Source organism: Marmota marmota, unplaced genomic scaffold (genome assembly GCF_001458135.2).
Source record: "Marmota marmota marmota unplaced genomic scaffold, marMar, whole genome shotgun sequence".
NCBI lineage: Eukaryota > Metazoa > Chordata > Mammalia > Rodentia > Sciuridae > Marmota > Marmota marmota.
The window spans coordinates 15670325-15697997 of NW_026000082.1; the positions used below are offsets into that span (position 1 = coordinate 15670325).

The 27673-nt window shown below is 33.3% G+C and overlaps 1 protein-coding gene across 1 annotated transcript in view; it reads left to right on the forward strand.

Annotated features, from left to right (window-relative positions):
* The window catches only part of Agbl4 (AGBL carboxypeptidase 4), a 1414634-nt gene that overhangs the window by 283443 nt on the left and 1103518 nt on the right, over positions 1 to 27673 (forward strand). Inside the window, exon 3 of the mRNA XM_015485024.2 lies at positions 9019 to 9143. Coding sequence (XP_015340510.1) covers positions 9019 to 9143 — 125 coding nt within the window. The remainder of the gene's footprint in view (positions 1 to 9018; positions 9144 to 27673) is intronic.

Consider the following 27673-nt stretch of genomic DNA (forward strand, 5'->3'; position numbering starts at 1 on the left):
TATATGCAACAGCAATTTTAAGATATGGTATTTGTTAGAACTTATTTATACTGTTCCAGTATTAAAAATAAAGTAAAAACCTTCTGTCTTGAATATTCAAATATATGTAAATATTTAATTTTTTAATTTTTTATTTGTTTTAATTAGTTATACATTACAATAGAATGCATTTATACACTTTGATACATCATACATAGAGGGGATATAATATCTCATTTTTTGAGTGTGTATGTTGCAGAATCATATTGGTCATGTAGTCACATATGTACATAAAGTAATAATGACTATTTCATTCTACTATCTTTCCTATCCCCACATCCCCTCCACTCCCATTACATCACTTCTCTCTACCTAATGTAATTTAATGCTATCCTTCTCTAGTGTGCCCAATTTATTGTGAATTAGCATTTGCGTATTAGAGAAAACATTCGGCCTTTGGTTTTGTGGGATTTTCTTATTTCACTTAGCATGATATTCTCCAACTTCATCCACTTACTAGCAAATGCCATAATTTCACTCTTTTTTGAAGCTGAGTAATATTACATTGAGTATATATACCACATTTTCTTTATACATTCATTTATTAAGGGACACCGAGGATGGTTCCATAGTTTAGCTATTGTGAATTGAGCTACTATAAACATTTGCATAGCTGCATTATTGTAGTATGCTGATTTTAAGTCTTTCGATATAAATCGATGAGTGGGATCACTGGGTCAAATGGTGGTTCCAGTCCAAATTTTCTGAGGAATCTCCATACTGCTTTCCATAGTGGTTATACCAATTTGCAGTTCTACCAGGAATGTATGAGTGTACCTTTTCCCCCACATCCTCGCTAACATTTATTGTTACCTGTATTCTTTATGATTGCCATTCTGACAGGAGTGAGATGAAATCGTGGATTAGTTTTGACTTGCATTTTTATAATTGCTAGAGGTGTTGAACACTTTTTCATATATTTTGTTGATCAATTGAATTTCTTCTTGTGTGAAGTGTCCGTTCAGTACCTTTGCCCATATATTGATTGTGTTATTTGTTTTTGGATGTTAAGTATTTTCAGTTGTTTATATATCCTAGAGATTAATTCTTTATAAGAGATGCAAGTGGTAAAGATATTCTCCCAATTTGTAGGCTCTCTCCTCACATTATTGTTTCCTTTGCTAAGAAGAAGCTTTTTAATTTGAAGCCATTTCATTTATTGATTCTTTATTTTACTTTTTGTGCCTTAGCAGTCTTCTAAGGAATTCAGATCCTAGGCTGACATGAAGATTTGGGCCTATTTTTTCTTCTATTAGGCACAGGGTCTCTATTCTAGTGCCTACGTCTTTGATCCACTTTGAGTTGATTTTTGTGCAGGGTGAGAGATAGTGGTTTAATTTCATTTTGTTACATATGGATTTTCAGTTTTGCCAGCACCATTTCTTGAATAGGCTACCTTTTCTTCAGTGAGTGTTTTTGACACCTTTGTCTAGTATGACATAAACGCATTTATATGAGTTTGTCTCTGTGTCCTCTATTCTGTACCATTGGTCTACAAGTCTATTTTGGTGCCAATACCATGCTATTTTTGTTACTATAGTTCTGTAGTATAGTTTAAGGGTCTGGTATTGTGATGCTTCCTGCTTCACTTTTCTTGCTAAGTATTGTTTTAGCTGTTCTGGGTCTCTTATTTTTCAAAAACATTTTATGATTGCTTTTTTATTTCTATGAAGAATGTCATTGGGATTTTAATAGGAATTGCATTAAATCTGTATAATGTTTTTGGTAATATGGCCAATTTGGAATATGGCCAATTTTGACAATATAGCCTCTCCAGGAGCATGGGAGATCTTTTTATCTTCTGCGGTTTTCTTCAATTTCTTTCTTTAGTATTCTGTAGTTTTCATCGTAGAGGTCTTTCACCTCTATTGTTAGATTGACTCCCAGGTATTTTTTTGAGGCTATTGTGAATGGAGTAGTTTTCCTAATTTCTCTTTAATCATTGCTGATGTATAGGAATGTGTTTGCTTTATGGGTGTTGATTTTATATCATGCTACTTTGCTGAATTCAGATATTAGTTCTAGAAGTTTTCTGGTGGAATTTTTTTTGGGGTTTTCTAGATATAAAATCATGTCATCAACAAATGGTGATAGTTTGAGCTCTTCTTCTCATATTTGTATTCCTTTAATTTCTTTCTTTTGTTTAATTACTTTGGCTAGAGTTTCAAGGATGATGTTGAATGAAAGTGGTGAAAGAGGACATCCTTATCTTGTTCCAGTTTTCAGAAGGAATGCTTTCAATTTTTCTCCATGTAGAATGTTGCTGGCCTTAGATTTAGTATACAGAGCTTTTACAATGTTGAGGTATGTTCCTACTATCCCTAGTTTTTCTAGTCTTTTGAACATGAAGGTGTGCTCTATTTTGTCAAATGATTTTTTGGCATCTATTGAGATGATCATATGATTCTTGTTTTTAAGTCTATTAATATGATGAATTACACTTATTGATTTCTGCAGTTGCACCAACCCTATATCCCTGGGATGAACCCCACTTGATCGTGGTGTATTATCTTTTTAATATTTTTTGTATGGTTTGTGCCAGAATTTAATTGAGAATTTTTGCCTCTATATTCATCAGGGATATTGGTCTGAAGTTTTCTTTTCTTGAAATGTTTCTTTGTGTGGTTTTGGTATTAGAGTGATATTAGCCCCATAGCATGTGTTTGGAAATCCTTTTTTATTTCATGGAATACTTTGAGATGAATGGTGTTAATTCTTCTTTGAATGTCTTGTAGAACTCGGTTGATAAACTATCTGGTCCTGGGCTTTGCTTTCTACTTCATTACTTGAAATTGATCTGTTTAAATAGCTTATGCCCTCTTTATTCAGTTTGGATAAGTCATATGTCTCTAGAAATTTGTCAATATCTTTAATATTTCCTATTTTATTGGAGTATAAATTTCAAAATAGTTTCTAATTATCTTCTGTATTTGAGATGTATCCATTGTTTTATATTTTTCTTCATCTTATATTTTAGTAATTTGAGTTTTCCCTCTTTTTCTCTTCATTAGCATGGCCATTGATTTCTCAATTGTATTTAGTTTTTCAAAGAACCAATTTTTTGTCAATTTTTTCAATTGTTTCTTTTGTTTTATCATTGATTTTGATGTCATTGATTTCAGCTCTCATATAAATATTTCTTGTCTTTTACTGCTTTTGGTGTTGACTTGTTCTTCTTTTTGTAGGGCCTTAAGATGTAGTGTTAGGTCATTTATTTGTTTTCTTTTTATTCTTTTAATGAATGCACTCAATGCAATGAACTTTCCTTTTAATACTGCCTTTATATTGTCCCAGAGATTTTGATATGTTGTATTAGTGTTCTCATTTATCTCTAAGATTTTTTTGTTTAATTTTTTATTTCTTTTACTATCCATTCATCATCCAATAGTGTATTATCTAGTCTCCTTTTTTTTTTACAATAGCTTATATTTTTTTATTTTATCATTGATTTCTTATTTCGTTTCATGTGGTCTGATAAAATCTAGGGTATTATCTCTGTTTTTCTGTATTCACTAAGAGTTGCTTTGTGGCATAAGATATGGTCTGTTTTAGAGAAGGAACCATATTCTCCTGAGAAAAAAGTATACTTGCTCATTGATGGATGAAATATTCTATATATATTTGTTAAGTCTAAATTATTGAGTATGTTATTTAGTTCTATAATTTTCTTATCTAGTTTTTGTTTGGAAGATCCATCTAGTAGTGAGAGAGGTGTGTCAAAGTATTATTGTATTGTGGTCTATTTGAAATTGAGAAGGGTTTGTTTGATGTACATAGATGCTCCATTGTTTGAGGCATAAATATTTATGATTTTTATGTCCTGCTTATATATACTTCCTTAAGAAGTGTGAAATGTTCTTCTTTCTCTTCTGATTAACTTTGGTTTGAAGTCTACTTTATCTGAAATGAGAATGAAAACCCTTGCTTGTTTATGCAATCCATATGAGTGATAAGTTTTTTTCCCATCCTTTCTTTTTCAGCCTGTAGAAGTCTGCCCATAATCTGAGTCTCTTGAAGACAGCATATTGTTGGGTCTTGCTTTTTAATCCAATCTGCCAATCTGTGTTTTTTTGATTGATGAGTTTAGGCCATTAATATTCAAGGTTATTATTGAGATATTATTTGTATTCCCTGTCATTTTGATTTATTTCTGGTTTTTTCATTTGTCTTAGTTTCTCATTTGGTTGATTGTCCCTTTAGTGTAGATCCTCCCTTTTCTGTTTTTTACTTTTTATTTACTTCATCCTCATGAAATATTTTGTTGAGAATGCTTCGTAGTAGTGTAGGCTTTCTAGTTTTGAATTCTTTTATTTTTTGTTTATCATAGAAGGTTTTAATTTCATTATCTGAAACTTAATTTTGCTGGATATAAAATTCTTTTTCTTTTAGAGCTTGAAATATATTATTCTAGGACCTCCTAACTTTGAGGATCTGGGTTGAGAAATCAGTTGAGATCCGAGTTGGTTTCCCCCTATATAATTCGATTTTTTTTCCCCTCACAGCCTTTAAGATTTCATCTTCATTCTCTGTGTTAGTCATTCTCATAATAATGTGTTTTGGTGTGACTCTGCTGTAATTTTGTACATTTGGTGTCCTGTAAGTTTCTTGTATTTGATTTTCCATTCCATTCTTTAGTTTTGGGAAATTTTCTGCTATTATATCATTGTAAAGATTGTGCATCTCTTTGGATTGTATCTCTGCTCCTTCATCTATTCCGATAACTCTTAAATTTGGTCTTTTCATGTTATCCCATAATTCTTGGGTGTTCTGTTCATGGTTTCTTAACATCTTCTCCACATGTTCAACTCTACTTTTGAAATTATATATTTTGTCTTCATTGTCTGAGGTTTTGTCTTCCAAGTGGTCTAGTCTGTTGGTGATGCTTTTTATTGAATTTATAATTTGATTTATTTATTCCTTTATTTCGGGATTTCTGATATTTTTTCATGATCTCTAACTCTTTATTGAAGTGTTATTTCTCTTCCTATATTTTTTCTTTGATTTCACTCCTAATACTATTCTTTACTTCACATATCAATTTAACTATATACAATCTGAACTCCTTGTTGGTCATTTCTTCTACTGTGTTATCAGTGGCTTCTGTTGATGAAAGCATTTTGATTTGTTTTGGGCACTTTATTCCCTTGGTTTTTTTTTCATGTTTTTAGTGTGTTTTCCCATCTAAAGGTATGGATCTAAGCCAGCATAAATTCTACCCTGTAGACCTATAGTGTCCCTGAAGGTTTCTAGCACCTCACCTTTAATGGTAAGACCAATATCAATAGCACCCAGTGTAAACAATACATAGCCTAAGCCTAATAGCTCCCACTAAGACATCTACTGCTTTCTTGCATTAAACCAAAATAGTGAGTTCAATATCTATCTATAGTACAAAGAGAAAATTTGTTAAAATGGTTTACAATTTCAAATGGTAGATGAGAGAACAGAGGTAGGGTTGTATGCAATATTCTTTTGGGAGGAAGAGAGAAGCTAGAAGTAAAAATTCACAGGAAGAGTGGAAGAGGAGCCAACAGAGATTGGCTGTTGGTTGGAGAAAAGTTGGAAAGAAAATCCAAGAAAATAGATAAGAGAGAGGAAGTACTCAAAGAGGAAAAAATCAAAGACATAAGAATACAATAAAAGTGCAAAACACCATTCATATATCATTGTCTTCCACATACTGATGCATAAACAACATCCTGTTCCAAATATGGTACAGAGATTAGTGAATAGAAAAATAAAATAAAATAAATCTTCTTGGAAAGTTGAACTGTCTCTGTTAGTGTTCAACAGTTTCTTAGCCCTGTCTCTGATGTCTCTTGGGATCACCAAACCCAGATCAGCCCTCATAAACCCAGTCTCTATCCCACCCATCTGGGCTTCACATACCTCAGGATAGGCCACACTGCAGTCCCAAGATCTCAATGCTGCTGCTACTTGCAGAGAGACCACCAGGGATACACTCATGTAAAGGAGCAACCCCGAGATGCAGCAGCAAGACAAGGGCCACCAGCCCTCTCAACAGGAAGACCCCAGGCTCCTTCAAACCTGCAGGCACCTTCACACTGGACCTGCAGGTCCCAGCTAGAGTCCCCAGACAAAGGCTTTGTGGTGCTAAACCTGCTGGCACCCAGGCCCCAGGCCCTGGTTGGTGTCCCCAGATGGGTGCAACCATGTGCAACCAAACCTGGAATCTCCCCCAAAGAAGTCTTTTAGGCTATGGTAGTAGCAGTAGTGGTGGTGGTTTTTGGCAGCAGGCAGCGGTGGCTATAGCACCAGCAGCTACAACTATAGTCGTGGGGGCGGCTTCATCAGGAGGTCTCTGGGGGTCAGCAGCAGTGTCAGCTTCAGTTGCATCAGGGGTAGTGGTGTCTTCTGTGCAAGCAGCACCCAGAAAGAGACCTCCAGGTGACTTCAGGTTGGCAGTAGTGGAATCAGAGGCAGCAGCAAGGGTGGCAGTGGTGTAGGTGGCAGTTGATTGACAGGAGACTTCCAGTTCCACTGAGGTAGAATCAGAAGCAGCATCTGTAGTAACCAAGGCTGTGCCCAGAGAAGAGACCTCTGGACTGGGCAGGGGTGTCTAGGGCAGCCAATATTTAATTTTTCGATCATGAACTTTTAGAGGGAAAAATATTACCTTTTCTACTTGTTTATTTAAGGATAGTAATTTTATTAAACATTGTAACTTATAATGTATTTTTAATTTATATATCTCTTTATTATTTATATCAGCTCTGTCTGGTGGTCAGCATTATATTGCCTGAATTCAAAACCCAACTATGACTTTTACTTCATTACTTGCTGTACAATTTTGAACAAGTTATTTTATTTATCTATGCCTTGTATGTAAATTGGGAATAGCAACAGGGAATTCTGTAATCTGTAACCCACTAATGCCTAAGAATGGGGCTGATTACTTTTTAACAACAGAATTATCTTTTTAACAACAGAATTATCAAAATAATTAAGGATTAAATAGCCTAGTACACTAGTGTTTAGGACAGTTTATAACAGAAATTCTCAGAAAATGTTGTTTTTGTACTAAATTTAATGTTGATAGTAACTACAAAATGATTAAAACCAATTGTGTTTAATATGAGTATAAAATGTTCATACTTAATTAATCTGATTCTCACTTTGAGGAAACAGAAGTGACCAAGGAAGGTCATCCAGTGAGCGACAAAACTAAAACCAACCCAAATCTTCTGACTCCATATGTATAGTCATTGTGTAGTAAATACTATGCCTTTGACAACAGAAGGTTTAGTAAATGTTTTGGGGTGGAATTAGTTGAAAGAATCAATTTAATTGAGGAATCTCCCTTGGTATTCTGAATACAATTAAAGTAGATAAAATAAGATGATAGTCTTTGGTTCTAATTTGCTCATGTTTATACTTTGATATCAAGGCAAGTTTTCAATATGTGTATACTTAGCTGGACCTAACTGTTCTGGTCCTGCAGAGTGCAATAAATAAATAATGAGAAGAGATAAAATAACCTAAAGTTAATTGGTGTGGTTTTGAAGGGTTATGTTATTATCTTAGATCCCTGTCTGATCAACCCTAGAATCATGCAGTTAAAGAAGGTTACTCCTGAAAGAACCTTAGAGGTTATATAATTCAATATCTTCTTCATTTTGCAGATGAGACCCTGAGAAGGTGAATAACTTACTTATTATCACATAGTAAACCTGTTGAATTGGAACTCAGGTCTTCTGATTCCCAGACTTGTTCTCTATCTATTGTTGGCCAATTGATGCTCATAACAACAGGTGGCATGCCAATAGAACTACCAAAGGAAGTAATTTAAAATGTTGGTACATATAAGGTTAAAATTTAATTCTGGGTGTTCTTTTGAAAGCAAACTCATTAAAGCTCGTTTTAAAGCAAAACATTGTTGTGCTCTTCAAGAGCTGTACAAAACCAACTTCTCAGTCAATCGTTTTGATGCTATTGATCATCTGGTTTGGTAATTCATCAGATGCTTTGCGATTATTTTTATCTCATCCTATTGCTAACGTTTTAGACAATTCACTGCTCTTTAAAATCAGAGAGAAGAAAACAAAGAATGAAGGTAACATTTAAGTTAGTACATTCGTTATATATAACATATACATATATATTCTATGTTTCCACTGTTGGTGGAGAAAATGGAAGTTAATTTCATGGTTGTAAATTTATCATTATTATGTAGCACCTACTTTTAATTTTTGTTTAAAACCTTATTCTACATATTATTTAACATTATGATAGAAGTTTATGATAAAACAAGAACAGTATAGACTAAATAATATTCCTGTTATAATTAAACAAGACCAAATATTTTAGAGGTAATTTGTATGCCATAAAGCTTTTTAAATATGATATACATAAGAAACTGTGATTCTTATTTTTCTAATTAGGAAACTGAAGTTTGTTCTTATCTCTTGGTTTATTGGGCTTACCACAGGCTCCATGTACCACCCCAATCTATCAAGGACACTTGTTGCATAAGAGAGTTTTCTTGTAGATAATTGCCAGCAAGTGCTGCTTTTACCATAGCCTGGACTAGCTTATATTATATTTTTATGATTTATATAAAAATATATTTATATTTTTATATAGTTTATATTTTTAAGACAATATGATTCTTGTAACTGATTTCACTTTCCTTTTGCTTTGACTTCAGGGAAACTCAGAACATATTTTATAGCCCCTCTCTTAGTGATTCTGGAAAATATTTTTGTTTGTGTTTCCCTGTACTAACTTTTTAAAAATTCTGAATGTATTAATCTGCCAGTAATCCTGATTTCTTAAAGCTTAAAGTTCTCCTTACTCAGGGCTGCATTCAGAGTTGGTGGCATCACAGACTGTGAATACTGAACTTACAAGTACTGGATGATGATGAATGCTAATATCAGAGCACACAGTATTTAAACGTATATAACATTGATTTGCATGAACTTCTATTAAAGTTGTCTTAATTTTTTTTTTTACCAGGTAACCTTGGCAGGGTGGAGCAGGTCTCCGAGTTCGAGTATGATCTGTTCATTAGGCCAGATACCTGTAATCCGCGCTTCCGAGTCTGGTTCAACTTTACTGTTGAAAATGTGAAAGAATCACAGGTGAGAGAAGTAGTGGATAATTTCAATGTATTTTTGGTAAGAAGAATATATTTTGTTTTGTTTTAGGAATATCAAAATACTAAGTCAATATTAGACTATGTTCTTGGATATCTTTAGCAATGATAGTGCCCTCCCCCACCCCAGGAGATAAAGAGAAATAGGGAAGGTATGCTGACTTTTGTTATCTGATGTTTTCTAAAATAATACAAATATTTTAAGTGTTATTATTGATTGAACCATTAACATATGCTAGGATTCCTTAAGGGACACTATAAAGAAACATGGGAGGTGACTTGCTATTATTTTTATAGACAATGCTATTGTTTATTATTTCTTCTTTTAAACACCTATGAAAGGCATTTCTCATAGGCCTCAGTTTCAGAAAAAGCTGTTCTTTTCATGTACAACAGCAAGTTTATATTTTTTGGACAATATGATTCTTGTAACTGATGCCATTTTCCTTTTGCTTTGACTTCTGGGAAACTCAGAACATATTTTATAGCCCCTCTCTTAGTGATAACGGAAAATATTTTTGTTGTGTTTCTCCGTACTAACTTTTTAAAAATTCTGAATGTGTTAATCTGCAAGTAACCCTAATTTCTTCAGCTTGTTTCTGGTGGTGCATGTTTTTATAACCCATTTCAAATCTTGTTTTACATGAGAATATGAATGAAAATGGAGAGATAAACACGTGATTTGAATAAAAAAATTAGTAAAAATCTAATGCTAAGGAGCTGGGGTTGTACCTCAGTGGTAGAGCGCTTGCCTAGCACATGTGAGGCACTGGGTTCGATCATCAGCACCACATAAAAATTAATAAATGAAATAAAGTTATTGTCTCCATCTACAACTAATTTTTTTTTGAAAAATGTAACCCTAAGAATCAGTTCTCATTCTCTTATATTGAGATAATCAATCATGAAAAACTACAAACGTTGCACATATAGTGATTTTATGTTTCTTTTAAGTAGATGAAATCATAGCTTTATAAACCAACATTTACCTTCTTAGTTCAGGTTGTCTTTGTAGTGTGTTTGGGAGAAATTCATGAGTTTGTTTAATTTCCTCTCATGTAAATCCATCCTGCTTGCCATTCACCTGGTTGGCTGCTTCTCTCCATTTCTCTCAGCTGTAACTTGAATTGGGTATCAGGCATTGTCAGTGTCAGAATTTATAAACTCTGAGTCTTCCTGGACACAATTCTGTTATTGGCATACTGGCTTCAGCAAAAGATGGGTATAGCCATTTCAATGTACTACTAATTATTGTAATTCTCTACAACACCACTGCCACAGGAATGGAGATTATGCAGTTACTGAAGTTTAGGGGCTAATTGGAAGGAATCAAACTTCAGAGAGATCCCTGTATATTGCTTGCCATGTATGACTTATCTCAGAATTTTAGGATCAGTGGTAGAAATAAAGAGTTAAATTCTATATAGAGACCCCCTCAAGGACAAATTTAGTTCCTAGGTGTGCTTCTTAGTTTTACTTAGTCTCCAATGACAAAGTTTCTTTTTCCATTTTTCACAATTAAAAAGAAATCATATTTCTCCTCTCTCCTGACTTTGAGAAAACCCACATTTTACCTATATTAGTTTGCCTGACCCTAGCATGTCCTTCAGTTTCAACAAAATAATCAATAATCTTCAAAGTGTATTTCCGAAAGTCCATGCTGCTGTGTCTAGACTATAAATTACAATAGGAGGTGTTAGCCACATGTACTAGATTGAGTTTTCACATTTCAAAATTGGGCCTTATAAAAACCTCTTGTTATCATGAGGTAAAAATGTGCTTTCTCAATCTACCATTGGTATTCCTGCTTAGTGTCAGTAACTTATAGGTGTCAGATACACACATCTATGAAAAAAAAGAAAACGTAACTCTGGAGTATAGTTAATTCATGTGAATGAAGGACAACATTTTCTTAAAGTCAGTATAATCTGCCAAGATTTCTAAATTTGTAAAAGAGATTGCTGTTTTCTTCTTTTTTCACAACCTATGTACATTGTTCAGCTGGCCTACTGCATCCAGGGAACCCACTAATGCCTAAGAATGGGGCTGATTACTTTTTAACAACAGAATTATCTAGCATCATTATGCCCTTTACTAAATAGAAACTTGGCTGAAGCTCTGAAATTATACTATTTCTTTAACTTTGAGTCACATTCATTACTGGTCTAGGTTTTCTTTCACTGTAATCTCTATAAAGATTGTTTTTCTACAGCTTATTCTTGTAAGGAGGGGAGTAGAGGATGCAGTGATTAGGGGGTTGAGCGAAATGTGTTTCTTTAGTTATAACATCTGAGATAGTTATTTAGACAAACTCCTCATGCATTTAAAATTTTCTTATTTACTCTTATAATGTGCTTATAGGGATATTATTTTTATTGTTTATAATGTCACAGTCATAGTGTTGTAACTTGCACATTACCTGTTAAAACTACACAGCCTTTACGGCGATCTTGTCTATCAATTAAATAGCAAGAGACATGAATGTGTTCCAAGGGTTATTCTAATAAGGGAGTTGAGTATGTTTTCTGGATGCATATTTTTCAAGTTGTTGGAGATAATATCTTCTCTGTTTTTCTGGGTTCTATCTACATACCCAGTGCTATCCTACTGTGTTACCATTAGAAATCATAAACATGTTCATCTGGTTTCCAGGATCCTGATGCCTTTTCAGACTCTTTCTGTGGGCCACTGCTTCATCAACTGTAATCATATTATATAGTTATGGAAATCTGTCTCAAGAAGGCATAAGATCTACTGAATAGATACAATATATATGCCTAGCTCACAGGATATTTGTTTTCATGGTGTCTACATGAAAGAGAATGGTTTTACTATTAACTTTGACTTGTGAGGTCTGTTTTTATAATGTATCTTTCTATAATCTTTTTCATCTCTCTTCAATTTCCTTTAAAATGAGAGCTGCATGAATGTAATCTAGTCCAGAAACTTATTTATGGCTTGGTAGTGGCAGAGAAAAAAAATATTAGTCATCACAGGCTGACTCCATTAAATGAATGTTAAAAATTGAAGCATGAAGTACATTGTATACACAGGTCTAGCTTTGGGATTAATTTCTTTGATGTTTTTAAGAAGCAATAAAAGCTTGGAACCTGTGGTACTCTATCTCAGGACCAATGTATTAATCCCTCCAAAATAGTTGCTAAATAGGGCATTTGTAAGAGTCAATGAACGTCTGGAAACCTTTATGAAACAGTCATTTTCTCTCTGAAAAAACTGATTTTAAATATTCTTATGTGGAAATTTATTACTGATGCAGTAGAACATTTGTGTGATGTGAAAGCAAATCTTTGAAATTTATTATACTTATCATAAAATTTTAACCAGTAAGAGGAAATAAAGTGGTATACATGGACTAAACTCTGTTTTCTTGATAGTATTTTTATCTATTTGCATTTAATTTCCATTTAAAAAGTAGCCAATGATCAGTGTAGTGATTTGGAAAATATAATTATTAGAAGCAGAGAAAAAGCACACACACCCATGATCTTACTGGCTAGAAGCAAATACTATTAATTTTTACCACATTTATTTCTAGTCTTATTTATTTTGTTTTCTTTTTGGAGCATAATCAAAATTAAACTATACACACACATATATGTGTAGTTCAACTTTAATTATATATAATATAGTTTAATTATATGTGTATGAATATGTGTGTATATACACATAATGTCTTACTTCTAAAGAAACTTAACATATCACAGCAATTTTCTATCATTAAAAACTTGATAATGTATATGTAATGTGTCAAAATACATACTACTGTCAATATAACTCAATAGAACAAATAAAAAATTCTAAAAAACTTGATAAACTTGGCTCTCTAATAGATATTTATTATTGGTCTACTTTTATACTCTTGGGTGTAAAGATTATTTTCTATTAAATGATGTTATGAATAATACAGTAGTGAACATCTTTATTCAAATGATATTACCAAAATTTGTTTTCCTCCTTTAGGAGAAATTCCTAAGAGGGGAACTGATGGTCAAGGATATGTATATTTTGAAGACCTTTATGCATATTTCTAAATTGCTGCCCAAAAGTTAATACCACTTTTTTTTTTCTCCTGGATATAGCAGTGAATGAGATGACTTTTCCTGAATATTTTGCTGTGAATTGTTTAAGAACTTAGATGTTCACACATCCAGAGAAAATCGTTTCTTTTTCTCACTTTGAAACCTCACAGATAAATGGGTTATGATCTCAGACCTCTATTCATAAAAAAATTAATTGCATTCTAGCAATTACATGAGATAGCAAAACAGATCCACTTTATTTTCACTTTTTTCTCAACTCATCAATCATGTTTTATCTGAGTATGTCAAGAGAATGTCCTATGAGGTATGAAAAACATATTCTGTTTCAGGTGTGGTGGCATGCACCTGAAGTTACAGCTACCTGAGAGAGAGGCTGAGGGTGGAGAATTGCTTCATCCTAGCAGTTCAGTGCTTCCTGGGAAATTTAGTGAGACTGTTTCTTTAAAAAGGCATTTCCTGGATTTCTATTAGCTATAATACAGTTTAAACACACACACACACACACACACACACATTTTATGTACATGTGTTTAATTTTTTTCCTTTTCCTCTTACTTATCCTTTTTTCCTCTTTCATTCAAAGTCTATTACTAATTGTCCTAATCATTACAGGGCAAAATGTAGTGAACTCTATTAGACCAAGGTGTGTTGTAGGCCTAGCTCTGCAACTTACAATCTTTGTGACATTGGGAAAATCTTCAATCTATTTATCTAGCAATATTATCAGTTTCTACATTACTGAATGATGTTAATAGTAGTAATTAATAGGATTGACATAAGAATTATAAGTAACAATGCATATGAAAACCAAATTTAGTGCTTAGTGCATGTAGTAATACATAAGTAGTGCTCAATAAATGTTATCACTTATTAGTAATGTATTTGTAATGATACTTCTACAAAACAGAAAATTGCTTATTATTTTTTCTGTCATTCAAGTTGTAGTAATAGCTAACATTTACTGAATACTTTCATATTATAGGTACTTTTCTCATAATTTATTTTAATTAATTAATTCAATCCTTAAAACAATTTTTTGAGTAAATACTATTTTACCACCCACCCTGTTTACAGACAAAGAAACTGAGAATAGAAAGGACAAATAGCATAACTTACTCAAGGTCACAGTACTTTTACCTAGGTAGTCATTGTAGAAATTGTCACTGGAGGAAATTTGGAATACATAGAGAAATATTGGAAAAAAGGAAAAAAATAATACCCTCAAAACCATAATCCTAGTACTTAGAAGAAATTACTGTAAACCTTCCTTGAAAAGGAAGAGAATAAGGAATAAAATAGAAAACAGTAGTAGCTTTCCAGTACTACAATTTTAAATTCAAATTTAATTTAAACATATTTACTCTTATGTTTACTTATTTTTTATTTATATTTTGTTGTTCCAAAGATTGCTCTCTTAATCTTTTGCTCTCTTCCACCTTTCAAAACATCATCCTAATAGCTGTATAAAAACAAATAGCTAAAATTTACTTCCCATTCAAACTAAAACCCATAGAAAACTAGGGTGAGAAAGAAGCTTCTTAATCCAATGAGGAATCTCTTCCAAGAGATTGAGCAAATATTATACATAATGATGAAACTTTAAAATCATTCACTTTAAAAATTAGGAAAAAGAAAAGGATGAACTCACTTTTCAGATTTGAAGTGAAGTCTCTAATGCAATATGACATGGTCATTAGATAAGTGGTATAATGATTAGAAAGAAAGATGCATAATTATAATTACTTGCAGTTACATGATTGGCTAAAATAAAATCTAAAAGAATCTAGACAAAATATTAGAATACAGAACTGAGCAATGTTCCAAGATACAATGTCAATAGTCAATATGTATCTTATATCTCAGATTAAATCTCCCCAGAATTCATTTTTTGTAATCTTAACTCCAAAGTCATGGCATTAGGGGATTGGGCCTTTGGCAAGGGATTAGGTCATGAGGATGGAGCCCTCCTAAAGGATTAGAATGCTTTTTAAAAAGATCCCATTTATTGATTGAGTTACTTTATAAAAAAGAGATCCAAGATACCTGCTTTTCCTGTTTCATTATAGTAGGACACAGTACAGAGATGCCATCTATGAACTAGGAAATAGATGTGGAAAACAGCTGTGGAATCTGCTGGATCCTTGATTTTGGACTTCATATCCTACAGGACTATAAGAAATGAATTTCTGTTGTTTATAAGCTTCCATGTCTGTGGTATTTTATTACAGAATTAATTTTGATCAGAATAATACAATGTATAATTTAAATTTTTCATATTTATCAGCAATAATAAATTAGAAAATACAATAAAAATTCCATGTGTTATGAGAACAAAAAACAGCTAAGATACCCAAGAGTAATAGGGATATAACATTTCTGAGAAAAGTTATAAAACTTTATTAAAATACATCAAGACCTGATAGACCTAATAGTTAGGAATGATATGTTGTTTATCCAAGATATTTAATGGATGCCTCTCTATTAAGTACTGGGTGTATAGTAATCAAGACGTAAAAACATGATAGCATTTGAGAAGTTTGTATTCTAAGTATGTGGCTGGAGGCAAGGAGAAAGACAAACATAGTATAAGTCAATACATAAGTAAATTAAGTCAGATATCAGAATGTTATAATTGCTATAGAAAAGAAGTAGAGGAAAATAAGAGGGATGTATATGAAGGAGAACAAATTGAATAGTCATCATGGTAGGCCCCATTGAGAAGGCTGCATTTTGATCAAAGGCAAAGAAGGTAAGGAAATCGGCTATATAAATATATGGAAGAATGTTTCTGCAACAGGGAATAGCCATTGTCCTAAGACTGAAACCTTGGAAACATTCCTGATTTTTAGAGGTACAACAGAAAAGACTGTGTTATTAGAGCTGAGTAAGCAGAGTAGCAAAGGGCCGTAGAGACTGAGGTAAAAAAATTGTGTATGTGTGGCTGGGGTTGTGACTCAGTGGTAACGCACTTGCCTAGAATGTATGAGGCACTGGGTTTGATTCTCAGCATCACATGCAAATAAATAAAATAAAGGTCCATCAACAACTAAAAAATATTTTTAAAAAAAGAATTGTATATGTCAGGATAGAGGTGGGTGGATTGGAATGATAGTTTTGTGATATCTGGTTCGCTACTGTAAACACATTGTTTTTGACTCTGAAGTTCAAAAACATTAAAGACTTTTAACAGAGTAATCACATGATATATCATATCATAAAATTATTCTGGTTTCCCTGTTGAGAATAGACTTAAGGGCTGGATGGGCCAAAGATTCTAATAGGAACGCATTTAGGAAACTTTTGTAGTAAACTAAGTGAAAGTTGATAGTGGTTTGAACCATTACAATAGCAATTTATGTAGTAAGAATGGTGTGAAAATACAGCCAGAGAACATTCTGATGGATTGTAGATGTGCAATACAAGTGTCAGTGATCACTTCAGAATTTTGACATAAGTGTCTGCAAGGGTGAAGCTATCTTATCTACAGATAAAGGTAGCTGCTAGAGGAGCAGGTTTTCAAGGGAAGACAAGAGATTTAATTTTAGATTATATGTGAAGTACCTATCAGATATTCAAATCAGCTACTAAATGGATATATGGGTCTAGAGAGACAGAAATCAGAATTGGAGATACACATTTAGAAATTGTTGGCATATAGATAATATTTAAAGCCATGAAACATGACAATATTACCACAAAAGTAATATAGATCAAGAAGAGAAGAGATGAGAAGAGGACTAAGGAATGATCCTAAGAGTGCTCTAAACAAGCAACCAGCAAAGGAACCTGAGAGAGACCAGATTGTTGGTAGGAGAAAGTTTATGATGGAGAAGAAACCAACATACTGTGATCGGTCAAGGAAATAAGTTGTGGACTCAAGGTTGATTATTGTGCTGGGAATGTAAAGGTCATTGGTATCTTTGACAAGAGCAGTTTTGGTAGCGTGCTAGAGTAGACATAAGAGAGAATGGGAAGAGAGGATTAGAGACATGTAATGCGGGTAACATTTTTAAAAATAAGTTTGCCTCAAAGGGAGCAAAGAAATATAATGGTAACTGATAGACAAAGTAGGCAGAAGAAAAACTGATTAGACAGGGGAAATGCATGTTTGTATCCTGATTAGTATGATCTAGTACATATCAGATGATAAAGGAGAAAATAGGGATAAATTTTGGAGTGATATTCTTACGTATCAAGAAAAGGTAGCTCATGAATTGAAGGATTAATTTTAGATAGAAGCACAGAAATTTCTTGTATCACAATAGGTTGGAAGGAAGGGAAATTTGGAGCAGATGCTAGTAAGTGGATAGGTGTAGTGAAAGTTTTCTTTGGAAGTTTTCTCATTGCTTCAATTTTCAATTCTCTCTTGAAGTAGAAGGCAAGGTTATCAGCTGATATTGATGGAGGCTATGGAGACTTGAAGTAAAACAAAGTATAACATAGTCATCAAGGAGGGCAGAAAAGTAAATGAACTAAGGTGCAATAATTCCTGACAAATAATAGAGGTGACACTGAGATACATAAACACAAATTTTAAGGCACAAAACTAGTGTGACTAAGTGTGTTTTCATCTATTCTCTTTAGCTATAATGCTTCAGATGCAGAGTAGGAGAAAGTTTGATTTAACCATAGTTGTATTTTTACTTTTTCTGAAAAAGTAGGATTTTATTTTGTAATTTTACTTTTATTTTTTTAATCAACTTGTTGGGATATAATTTTCAAGCAATTGGATTTTAAAAATCCTACAAAGTTATAATTCTAAAAGGTCTTTTATACCACTTTACTCTTTTTACCAAATGGATGTATCCTTTTAAATTACCACCACCAATATATGAGAGTTTCTAGTTGGTTCTTTTTTAATATATATCTCTAATTTATATCATTATGTTTATATTTTCTATTGAATCCATGAATATATTAATGAAAACCTTGAATATATTTTTGATAGCCACATAGAAACCTTGTCAGATAATTCTTTTTTTATTTCTAGGTATTCTATAGATTGATTTTTCTCCTGGTTATAAGTCACACTTTTTTCTTGTTTGCATATCTATTAATTTTTTGTTGGAGCTGGAAATTGTGATTGTTACATTATGAAGTGTTTAGATTTTGTTTTATTTCTTTAAAAATTGTTGAGTTTTTTTCCCCTGGCAGGCTGTTAAGTTACTTGTGAGTATCTTGATCCTTTTGAGAGTTTCTTAAAAGCTTTTTAGGACAGACTTAGTGTAGGGAAGACAGTTTGGCCCTACTGCATAGACAGAACCCTCTGGATTATCTACTGAATGTTTCAGATGTTTGTTGGAGGTTCTCTTTCCTATCTGATTATAACCTAAACATATCCCAGCTCTGTATCTGGGAAGCCAGGTTGAATATAGGAATGATTTCATTTATTTCCCTTTTCTTAGGGAATCCCAGCATTTTTATGGCTACTGTCCAACATTTGAAAAAGTGGATGTCATATATTTTATTGTATTTTAAGTTATTGTATTTACTTTTAGTCATTTGGGTAGGATGGTAGGTATGGAACCAGTTACTTTGACTTAGTCATCAGGCTGGCTTCTTAAGTATTGCTAAAGTGGGTGTAAAGTAGCCTTTATTTTAGGGCTATGTTAATAAGGTATGATCCCTTTGGAATCTCTACTGAAGTGTTTTTTGAAGTTTTCTGCTCTGATTTTTTTTATTTGAATGTCTTTCATCTCTTGGTGAGTTCTGGGAATTGTTATATCTAGAACAACTTTCTAGGAATTGTTCTTTGCTTATTTTTATGGATTCTTACTTATGCATACGTAACTTTGAACTTAGCCACAAAATTGCCTAGAACCCATACAGACTTCTGGAACTTTTTTCCATGCCACATTTTTTCTCCTTTGTTACTCTGTACTATCAGCAACAACATGCCTTCCCCCAATCCTTGGACTCCAGCTTCTGTTTCTTCACCTTAATGTGATGTCCATATTTTACACAAGTTCCTTTTCCTTGTATCATTGTTCAGAATGAGCCTCCAGATAGAAAACCTTAGTTATCATAGGGTTTATTTTATTTGTTTTCTTCTTCTTGGGGTTTAATCATGAGTTGCCTGCTGTCCATTGTCTATAAACAGCTATTTTATGTATTTTCCCCATTGTTCATTTTATTTGTAGTGGGAGAATCAATTCAGTACAATATTATGTTTGGAAGTAAACTATGATTTGGTTTTTATCAATGTGTACCACACAGTGAGAGAGGGATGAGACAGTATGAGGTATATGCAGTAAATCTGGGAAAGGAGAGAATATGTGAAGGGAACAGGAGTAGTGAAAAGATGAGGGGTGGTGAAAATATGATAGATAAGTGCACTGAAGATACAATGACCACATCATCCAAATATGACCAGTTTTGAAAGTGAAAAGACCCTCTATTAATTACAACTGGAAAAAGTAATAAACAATTCAATTTATAAACACTGCAATTTCATTTATTTTTGTTGGACTTCATTTTCTGATGAAGTCATAGGAGTTTGGGAGTCAGCGTATTAAGTTGCACAGAGAAGAGGAGGTTGCTAGAGTAGGATGAATGAAAGTTGAAGGAATTAGTTATTACAAATATTGGTAATCGCAAAGTGTAAATTATCACAACAACAGCAAGCTAATTAAAACAAAACAGAGAACAAAATCATTGCAGAGTAAGAACCTAAAGTGGCCAAGTGTTGGAAAGATTATCTCAATATATTTTGGAAAAATGACAGAGAAGCCTGAGCAATAATCATTGAGAAATGAGGAGGAATAATGAAGGAATAGAGAGTTGACATTAATAAATGAGAGGCAGTGGAGAAATAATGTGAAGAAATGAGATAAAACTGTATTTATGGTATTAAATTCTCAATATTATAAAGACATCAGTTTTCTCAAAATCAACCTATAATTTTAATACAATTCTAATCAGATTTCACCCTCCAAATTTTCAATAGGTTTGACAAAATAATTTATGCAGAATAGCAAACAAACATTCATTACTAGCCAAGTCAATTTTGAAAAAAACCAATGAATTTGTACATGTTTATTTTTGAAACTTATATTTCAGGTAACCATTTTTGTTTATAGCAATAGTAATAAAAATATCATGGTACTGTCATTAGAATAGATAGTTTAAATGAACAGAATAAAAATGAGAATCAAGGCATTTTATATAAGGATCTCATATGTGACAGAAACTGTATTATAAAATAGGAGTACCATGATGTATGTGTAGTAAAATACCGTTAACACACTGCTTTTTAAAAATATTACAGATAGATTAAGACTTAAATATTAAAAGAAATTAAAAATTATACTATGAAAAGTATATAAAATTTTTACTGTCTTTGAAAACAGAATTTAATTTCTTATACAAGATACAAAAAAACTAAATAATTTATAAATAGACTGTTTTTGTGTGTTTGTTAAAATATAGTATGACAAAAGATTCAAATTTGAAAGATATATATTATCCTGGAAAAATATGTTTACATAGATAAATGATTGATATTCAAAGTATACAAAGAATTCTTAATAAACAGATCTGAAAGAAAAAATTTAAAAACAAGATAAAGAAAGCAAACAAACACACAAAAAATAAGCTGTGTGTAGTGGTGTGCACCTGTAATCCCAACTACTTGGTAGGCTGAGGCAGGAGGCTCATGAGTTTGAAGGTAGCCTGGGCAATTTAGTTTGACTCTGTCTCAAAATTGAGAGTGGGGGCAGGAGGGGTAGGGGTGAGGAGGAGGAAGAGGAGAAAATAACGACAACAGCAAAACAACCTCTTTTGCTCTGTTCTACCTGTATTCTGTTTTGGAATGAAGGGTTACTTAGTGCTAGAATAACAAATGAAAAAAGAAAAAGAAAACAACCCAATAGGAAAAAGAAAGAAAAGAAAATCAAACAAGTCAAGGAAATAAATAGGCAACTCAGAGAAGGCTAGGTGATAAAACAAGTAGAATTGTTCTCATAAAGTCTGGGCAAAGAGGAGAAATTTTCTTGGCAATAAAAAAAGAAAGGAAAGAGGTAAAATCTCTCAATTACAGTGCTATTCAAAAGACAGGATACTGTTAAATATATAGAAGATATGGAAATTTTTAAAAGTCTGCATATCAACCATATTAATTCCATTTTAGGCTAAATGCTGCATATGTGAATCATTTTCAGTCTTTCACAATGATTTCTATTATTTTATGGAAATTAGTTTTAGTTTCTTGGAACATATAACAAGGCACTACCTGAAATTATTTGCCTGTATATTTATAATCATGAAATAAGTAAAGAAACACATTTGTGGGGCTGGAGTTGTGGCTCAGTGGTAGAGTGCTTGCCTTGCACACATGACGGTTCTATCCTTAGCACCACATAATATAAATAAATAAGTAAAACAAAGGTATTATTTCAATGTTGAACTAAAAAAAATTAAAAAAAAAGAAACATTTGTGTTTCCAATGTTTGTATGCTCTTTTTAAAAATTTATTGGTCTTTTTAGTTACATATAACAGCAGAATCCATTTCTATATAATCATACAAGCATGGAATATATCTTATTCTAGTTAATATTCCCATTCTTGTGTTTGTATATGATGGTGGGATTCACTGTGTTGTTTTCATATGTGTACATGGAAAATTATGTCACATTCATTTCACTGCCTTTCCTTTTTGGATCCCCTTCCTCCTCCCTCCGTTAGTCTATTCTGAATTCGTATTCTTCCTCTCACTCCTTTGGCTTTTGAGGACTGACTTATTTCACTTAGCATGATATGTATTCTTATGACATCAGTTATACTAGATACTCTTAACAAAATTTAAAATGAAATGAATCATCCAGGCATAGTGGTTTATGCCTGTAATAAAGCTTGGAAGGCTGAGGCAGGAGGATGGAGAGTTTAAAGCCAGCCTCAGCAACTTAGTGAGGTCCTTATAACTCAGAGAGATCCTGTCTCTAAAGAAAATACCAAAAAAAAAAAGGAAAATAAGAAATAAACCAAATATAAACTTAGCTGGCATTAAACTTTGTAGTATTTATTAAATAGGCATTTCACCATTATAATAGTTATGAATGATTCCCATTATTGTTAAACTCAATGGACATATTGTGCTACATTCTTAATTTATCTTGAATTTGGTACTGAAATATCATTAGTATATTTCACTTTAAGAAATTCTGTTATCTTGGCTTTCATAATATTCTTTTCTGATTCTCCTCCTTTCTATTTCTTTTGTTTGTCCTTTGTAGGATTTTTCTGTCCCACAAATTTCTTAAACATTGATACTCAAAATAATTCTATATCATATAATTATGTCTTACATCTTAAAACTTTTCCATAATTCCAACCGTATCTTTGCTTGAAAGTCTCTCCTGGAGTCAGCTGCCTATATGGTATTACTACTTAATGTTCCTTATCTTGCCCTATAAAACTGCCTCCATATTCTGTATTCCAGTGAATATTACTACTATCCATGAAGCCATTTAGACCAGAAATGTGTGGTTTACCTTATGTGCCTCCTTTGTGGATCCTTATCTAAAAATAGTAATCATGATATTTTCTGGCATATTAATGTTATACCATTTATTGATCACCAATGCTGCCATTTAGTTTTGTTTTCTAGTTATTTAAAAAGCCTTTATTTTTCCCTCTTTTCCGACTGTCTTGTGATTGTCTCTAGTAGTATTCTTTGATTACTTACTATTTTTATTAATTTTTTATTTATATATGACAGCAGAATGCATTACAATTCTTATTACACAAATAGAGCACATTTTTTTCATATCTCTGGTTGTATACAAACTAAATACACACTAAACCATTTCTTTATACATGTACTTTGGATAATAATGTCCATTACATTTCACCATCATTTCTAATACCATACCCCCTTCCTTTCCCTCCCACCCCTCTACCTTCTCTAGAGTTCGTCTATTCCTCCCACGTTCCCCCTCCCTACCCCACTATAAATCAGTCTCCTTATGTCAAAGAAAACATTTGGCATTTGTTTTTTTGGGATTGGCTAACTTCACTTAGCATTATCTTCTCCACTCCACCCATTTACCTGCAAATGCCATGATTTTATTCTCTTTTATTGCTGAGTAATATTCTATTGTTTTTATGTGCCACATTTTTTTTATCCATTCATCTACTGAAGGGTATCTAGGTTGGTTCCACAGCTTAGCTATTGTTTATTATGCTGCTACAAACTTTGATGTGGCTGTGTCCCTGTAGTATGCTGTTTTAAAGTCCTTTGGGTATAGACCGAGGAGAGGGATAGCTGGGTCGAATGGTGGTTTCATTCCCAATTAAAAAGGATCATTGGTGATTACTTACTTTTATCCTTTGTGTATCTACAGTAGGATATTGCTTAGTGGCTATCATGAAGCCTACATAAAACATCTTGTAATTATTATATATGGTTGTATCTAATAATAACATAAATTTGTTGCATAAATATTATTTTATCCTATAATCAATTTCATTTTTGATGTCATAGTTTACACTTTTAAAAAAATATTTATTCTTAAGTTTTTAAGTGGATACAACATCTTTGTTTTACATTTATGTGGTGCTGAGGATCAAACTCAGTGCCTTGTGCATGCTAGGTGAACACTCTACCACTGAGCCACAACCCCAGGCCCCAAGTTTATACTTTTTAAAAAATATTGTTTTAGTTGTTGATGGACCTTTATTATTCGTTTATTTATATGTGGTGCTGAGAATTGAACCCAGTTCCTCACACATGTGAGTCAAGTGCTCTACCACTGAGCCACGACCCAGCCTTTATGTTTCTTGTAGTGTACATACCTTGCCAAATTATTCTACCTATTATTATTATATTATTATTATACTATAGTATTATACTATTTTTTTTTCTTTTTACCTTTGAATTTAATATCCGGTTACACTAAGTATTCCCAATTTGATTTCACCAGTGTGTCCTATATTTTTATTTGATTTTGTGTTATTAATCAGCATCTTTTCTTTCAGCTTGAAGAAATTATTTCAGCATTTCTTGTAATACAGATCTGGTAGTGCCTCAGCAACTTTTGTTTTTGTTTGTCTGGGAAAGTTTTATCTCTTCATTCTCTCTCTCTCCCCCCCACCCCGTCTTTCTCCCTCTCTTTGTCATGTTTTCTCTCTCTCTCTCTCTCTCTCTCTCTCTCTCTTTCTTTCTGTACTGGGGGTTGAAACTAGGGGGCACTCTACCACTGAGCTACACCCCTGGCCCTTTTTAATTTGGAAAAAGGTCTGGCTAACTTATCCAGGCTGGCTTTCAAATTTGTAACCCTCCTGTCCCAGCCTTCTGAGCTACAGGAATTACATGTGTGTAATTCCAGATCCAGCTCCCTTCTTCATTTCTGAGGCACAGTTCTGCCAGGTAGCTTATTACTGGTTTGTAGTTTTTTCCTCCAGCAAGTTGATTATATATCATCTATTGGCCTTAAGTTTTCTGCTGAGCAGTCAGCTGCTAATCATGTTAGAATTCCTTTTTTTTAAAAAAAAAAATTGTAGTTGTAGATGAACAGAATGTCTTTATTTGTTTATATTTATGTGGTGCTGAGAATTGAACCCTGTGCACCTGTGCATCACATGTGTGAGGCAGGCGCTCTGTTACTGAGCTATAGCCATAGCCCTAGAATTCCTTTATATGTAAACTTTCTTCTTTCTTGATGTTTTCAGGAGGCTGTGTTTTTCTTTAACAGTTTAGTATGTCTTTGAGTCATCCTCTTTGAATTGAATTCAGTTAGAGACTTAACCTTCTTAAACCTATACATTTGTGTCTTTTTCAGATTTGAAAGTTTTCTGCTGTTATTTCTTAAGCTTTCTAAAACTTTGTCTTCTTCTTAACCCCTGTAACTGAAATATTTGTTCATTTGATGCTTTCCTGTGATTGCCATAAGCTTTCTTTTCCATCACAACCTTTTTTCTCCTATAACTGTATATTTCAAATAATCTGTCTTTGAGTTCACAGAGTCTTTCTTTTGCATAATAAAGTCTGTTGATATTGTGTATGCATTTTTAATTTCATTCATTGTATTTTTTGGCTTAAGAATTTCTGTTTTGATTTTTAAAAATAATTCCAATCTCTATTAAGTTTTCATTTGGGTAATTTATTATTTTTATGATTTCATTGAGTCATTTCTGTGTACATCTTAAAATTCACTGAGCTTCTTTAATTCAATTAGTGTGAATTCTTTGTCACATAGTTTGTATATCTCAATTTCTTTGCAGTCAGTTACTGGGAAATTATTATGTTGCATTGATATCTGTACATTTAAAGAAGTAAAGACTTACCCTGGTCTTTGAAGACTGGCCTTTTGGGGAGAAGTCTTTCACTAGTCAGACCAACCAGAGATTTGGAGCAAGCAGAGATGTGATTCATGGGTAAGCTTGTTTCTTCAATCTTTAAATAGACTGGATTGGAGCCTGAGTTATCAGTGAGAGGGCCTGGCACCTGGGTCTATGGGTTTGGGCCTAGAGCCTAGTTTTATTGTGAGTACCTATTGATTGAGTTTTGTGGGGATATGTGTGGAACCTGAGTCCATGGGGGATGATCAAGCACTGGGTTGAGCTTTAAGCCTGAGTCTTCAGTGGCTAGCCAGGTGCTGGAGAGGGCCTGGTACCTGAACCCACTTGGATAGACATAGAGAATGAGTTGGTCTGACATTACACTAAGCCTGGGACCTAAATACAAGAGAACAGGGTTGAGTTCTAGGTCTTCAGAAATGGATTTGTAGCTCATTTTTTGTGGGTGTCGGGGAGGGTAGGGGTCATGGCTCCAGCTCTACTGGAATGGACTGGATCCTGGCTCTGCTGGAGCTTTTGAAACTGTGGCTTGCTGGAGGTCTAGATTAGTTGGAACCTGGGGAAGCCTTGGAACCCGGCTCCACAGAGTCTGGCCTGGGTGTTGGGTGGGCCTAGAGTGCTTTGGAAGTTGGCCTAGTATTGGAGGCAGTTTAGAACCTAGGGCTACTCGAGTCAGCCTTTTGGGAAAACAGTCCAAGAGACCATGTCTGAATAGACCAGGAGTTTGGGCTGTGGATACCGCTGGCATCAGAAAAAGCTTTGAGGCTCAATCCTCAGATTGTGTGCTGGTATGTGGGGATGTAGGAAGCTATTTGGCACTGGGTGTTACTTGGGCACATCCAGTAATGGGAACTAAGACAAAGTCTATCCTTTGCCTCTCTTTACCCCTAATGAAGGATATTATCTGCTGCCTAAGTTTGGGAGAGGTATGACATGAGTAATGTATATCTATCCTTCCTATGAATCTTTTCTTATTTCTGTGTTATGTCAGAGTACCATAATCTCTCACATGGTTTACATAGCTCTTTTATAGGTATTTTTGTTCATAGATAGTTTTTTTTTTTGAATTTATGTTTCTGGTGAGGGAAGAGTACTAGAAAGTCTTTCATTGACATCTGTCCCTTCAAAAAATCCAAGGCCTGCACATTTTTTATCACCTGAAAATTGTGTTCTTTGAGTAACGTGATGATTTTCTTTTACTGAAAATATGATGTGGCATAGAGTCTTTACAATAATCTCATTTGTTTGATCATGTCATTAATCTAAACAATAATTCTGTGAAGTAAATATTATTAGTAGTAAGAAAAATGAGACTTATAAAGGATAAGTAATTAGTGGAAAGCTAGGAATCTAGCCACTAATGAAAATTTTACATTCTTATAGTATACGTACTATTTTAACCTATTAGTCTATGTATTCATGTTTCAGAGAGTGCCTTTATACTCTTGATTTTAGAAAAATTTGTACAATTTATTTTATTTTATTTTATTTTATTTTTTTTTAATTTTTTATTGTGGGTTGTTCAAAACGTTACAAATTTCTTGGCATATCATATTTGACACTTTGATTCAAGTGGGTTATGAACTCCCACCTTCACCCCATACACAGATTGCAGAATCACATCAGTTACACATCCATTGATTTACAAATTGCCATCCTAGTATCTGTTGTGCTCCGCTGCCTTTCCCATCCTCCCCCCTCCCCCCTCCTATTTTCTGCTCCCAAGTTCTGAACACTTTGTTACATTCAATTTAAGATCTTATAGTTCGGGTTCTTTCCCCATATATAGCACTTAAAAACTAAAGTGAATGAATTGACCTAGATCTTATATGTTAACAAAGGTGTGCAGTCTACTCCTAAGTAGTTATTTGCTAAACTATTCAAGGAACAGCTTTGATCCCAGATCTTGCAACTTCACTAAGAAGCTGAAAAGTCCACTGGGAGAACATGAGCTTTGCAAAGAATCATTTAAATTTTCCAATCCAAAGTTCTACCTGATAATATAAAACCATTCTTGAATATTTCTGCAAAGGGGCTTCTACTTTAACAACCACAGAGAGGAAGGTATCTTCAAAGAATTGCTAGATGTTCCTAACAGTAAGTTAAAATTCTGACTTCTGCCCTCTAGAGGTACTTCAAGTAAATGTTACCCTTCTTCTA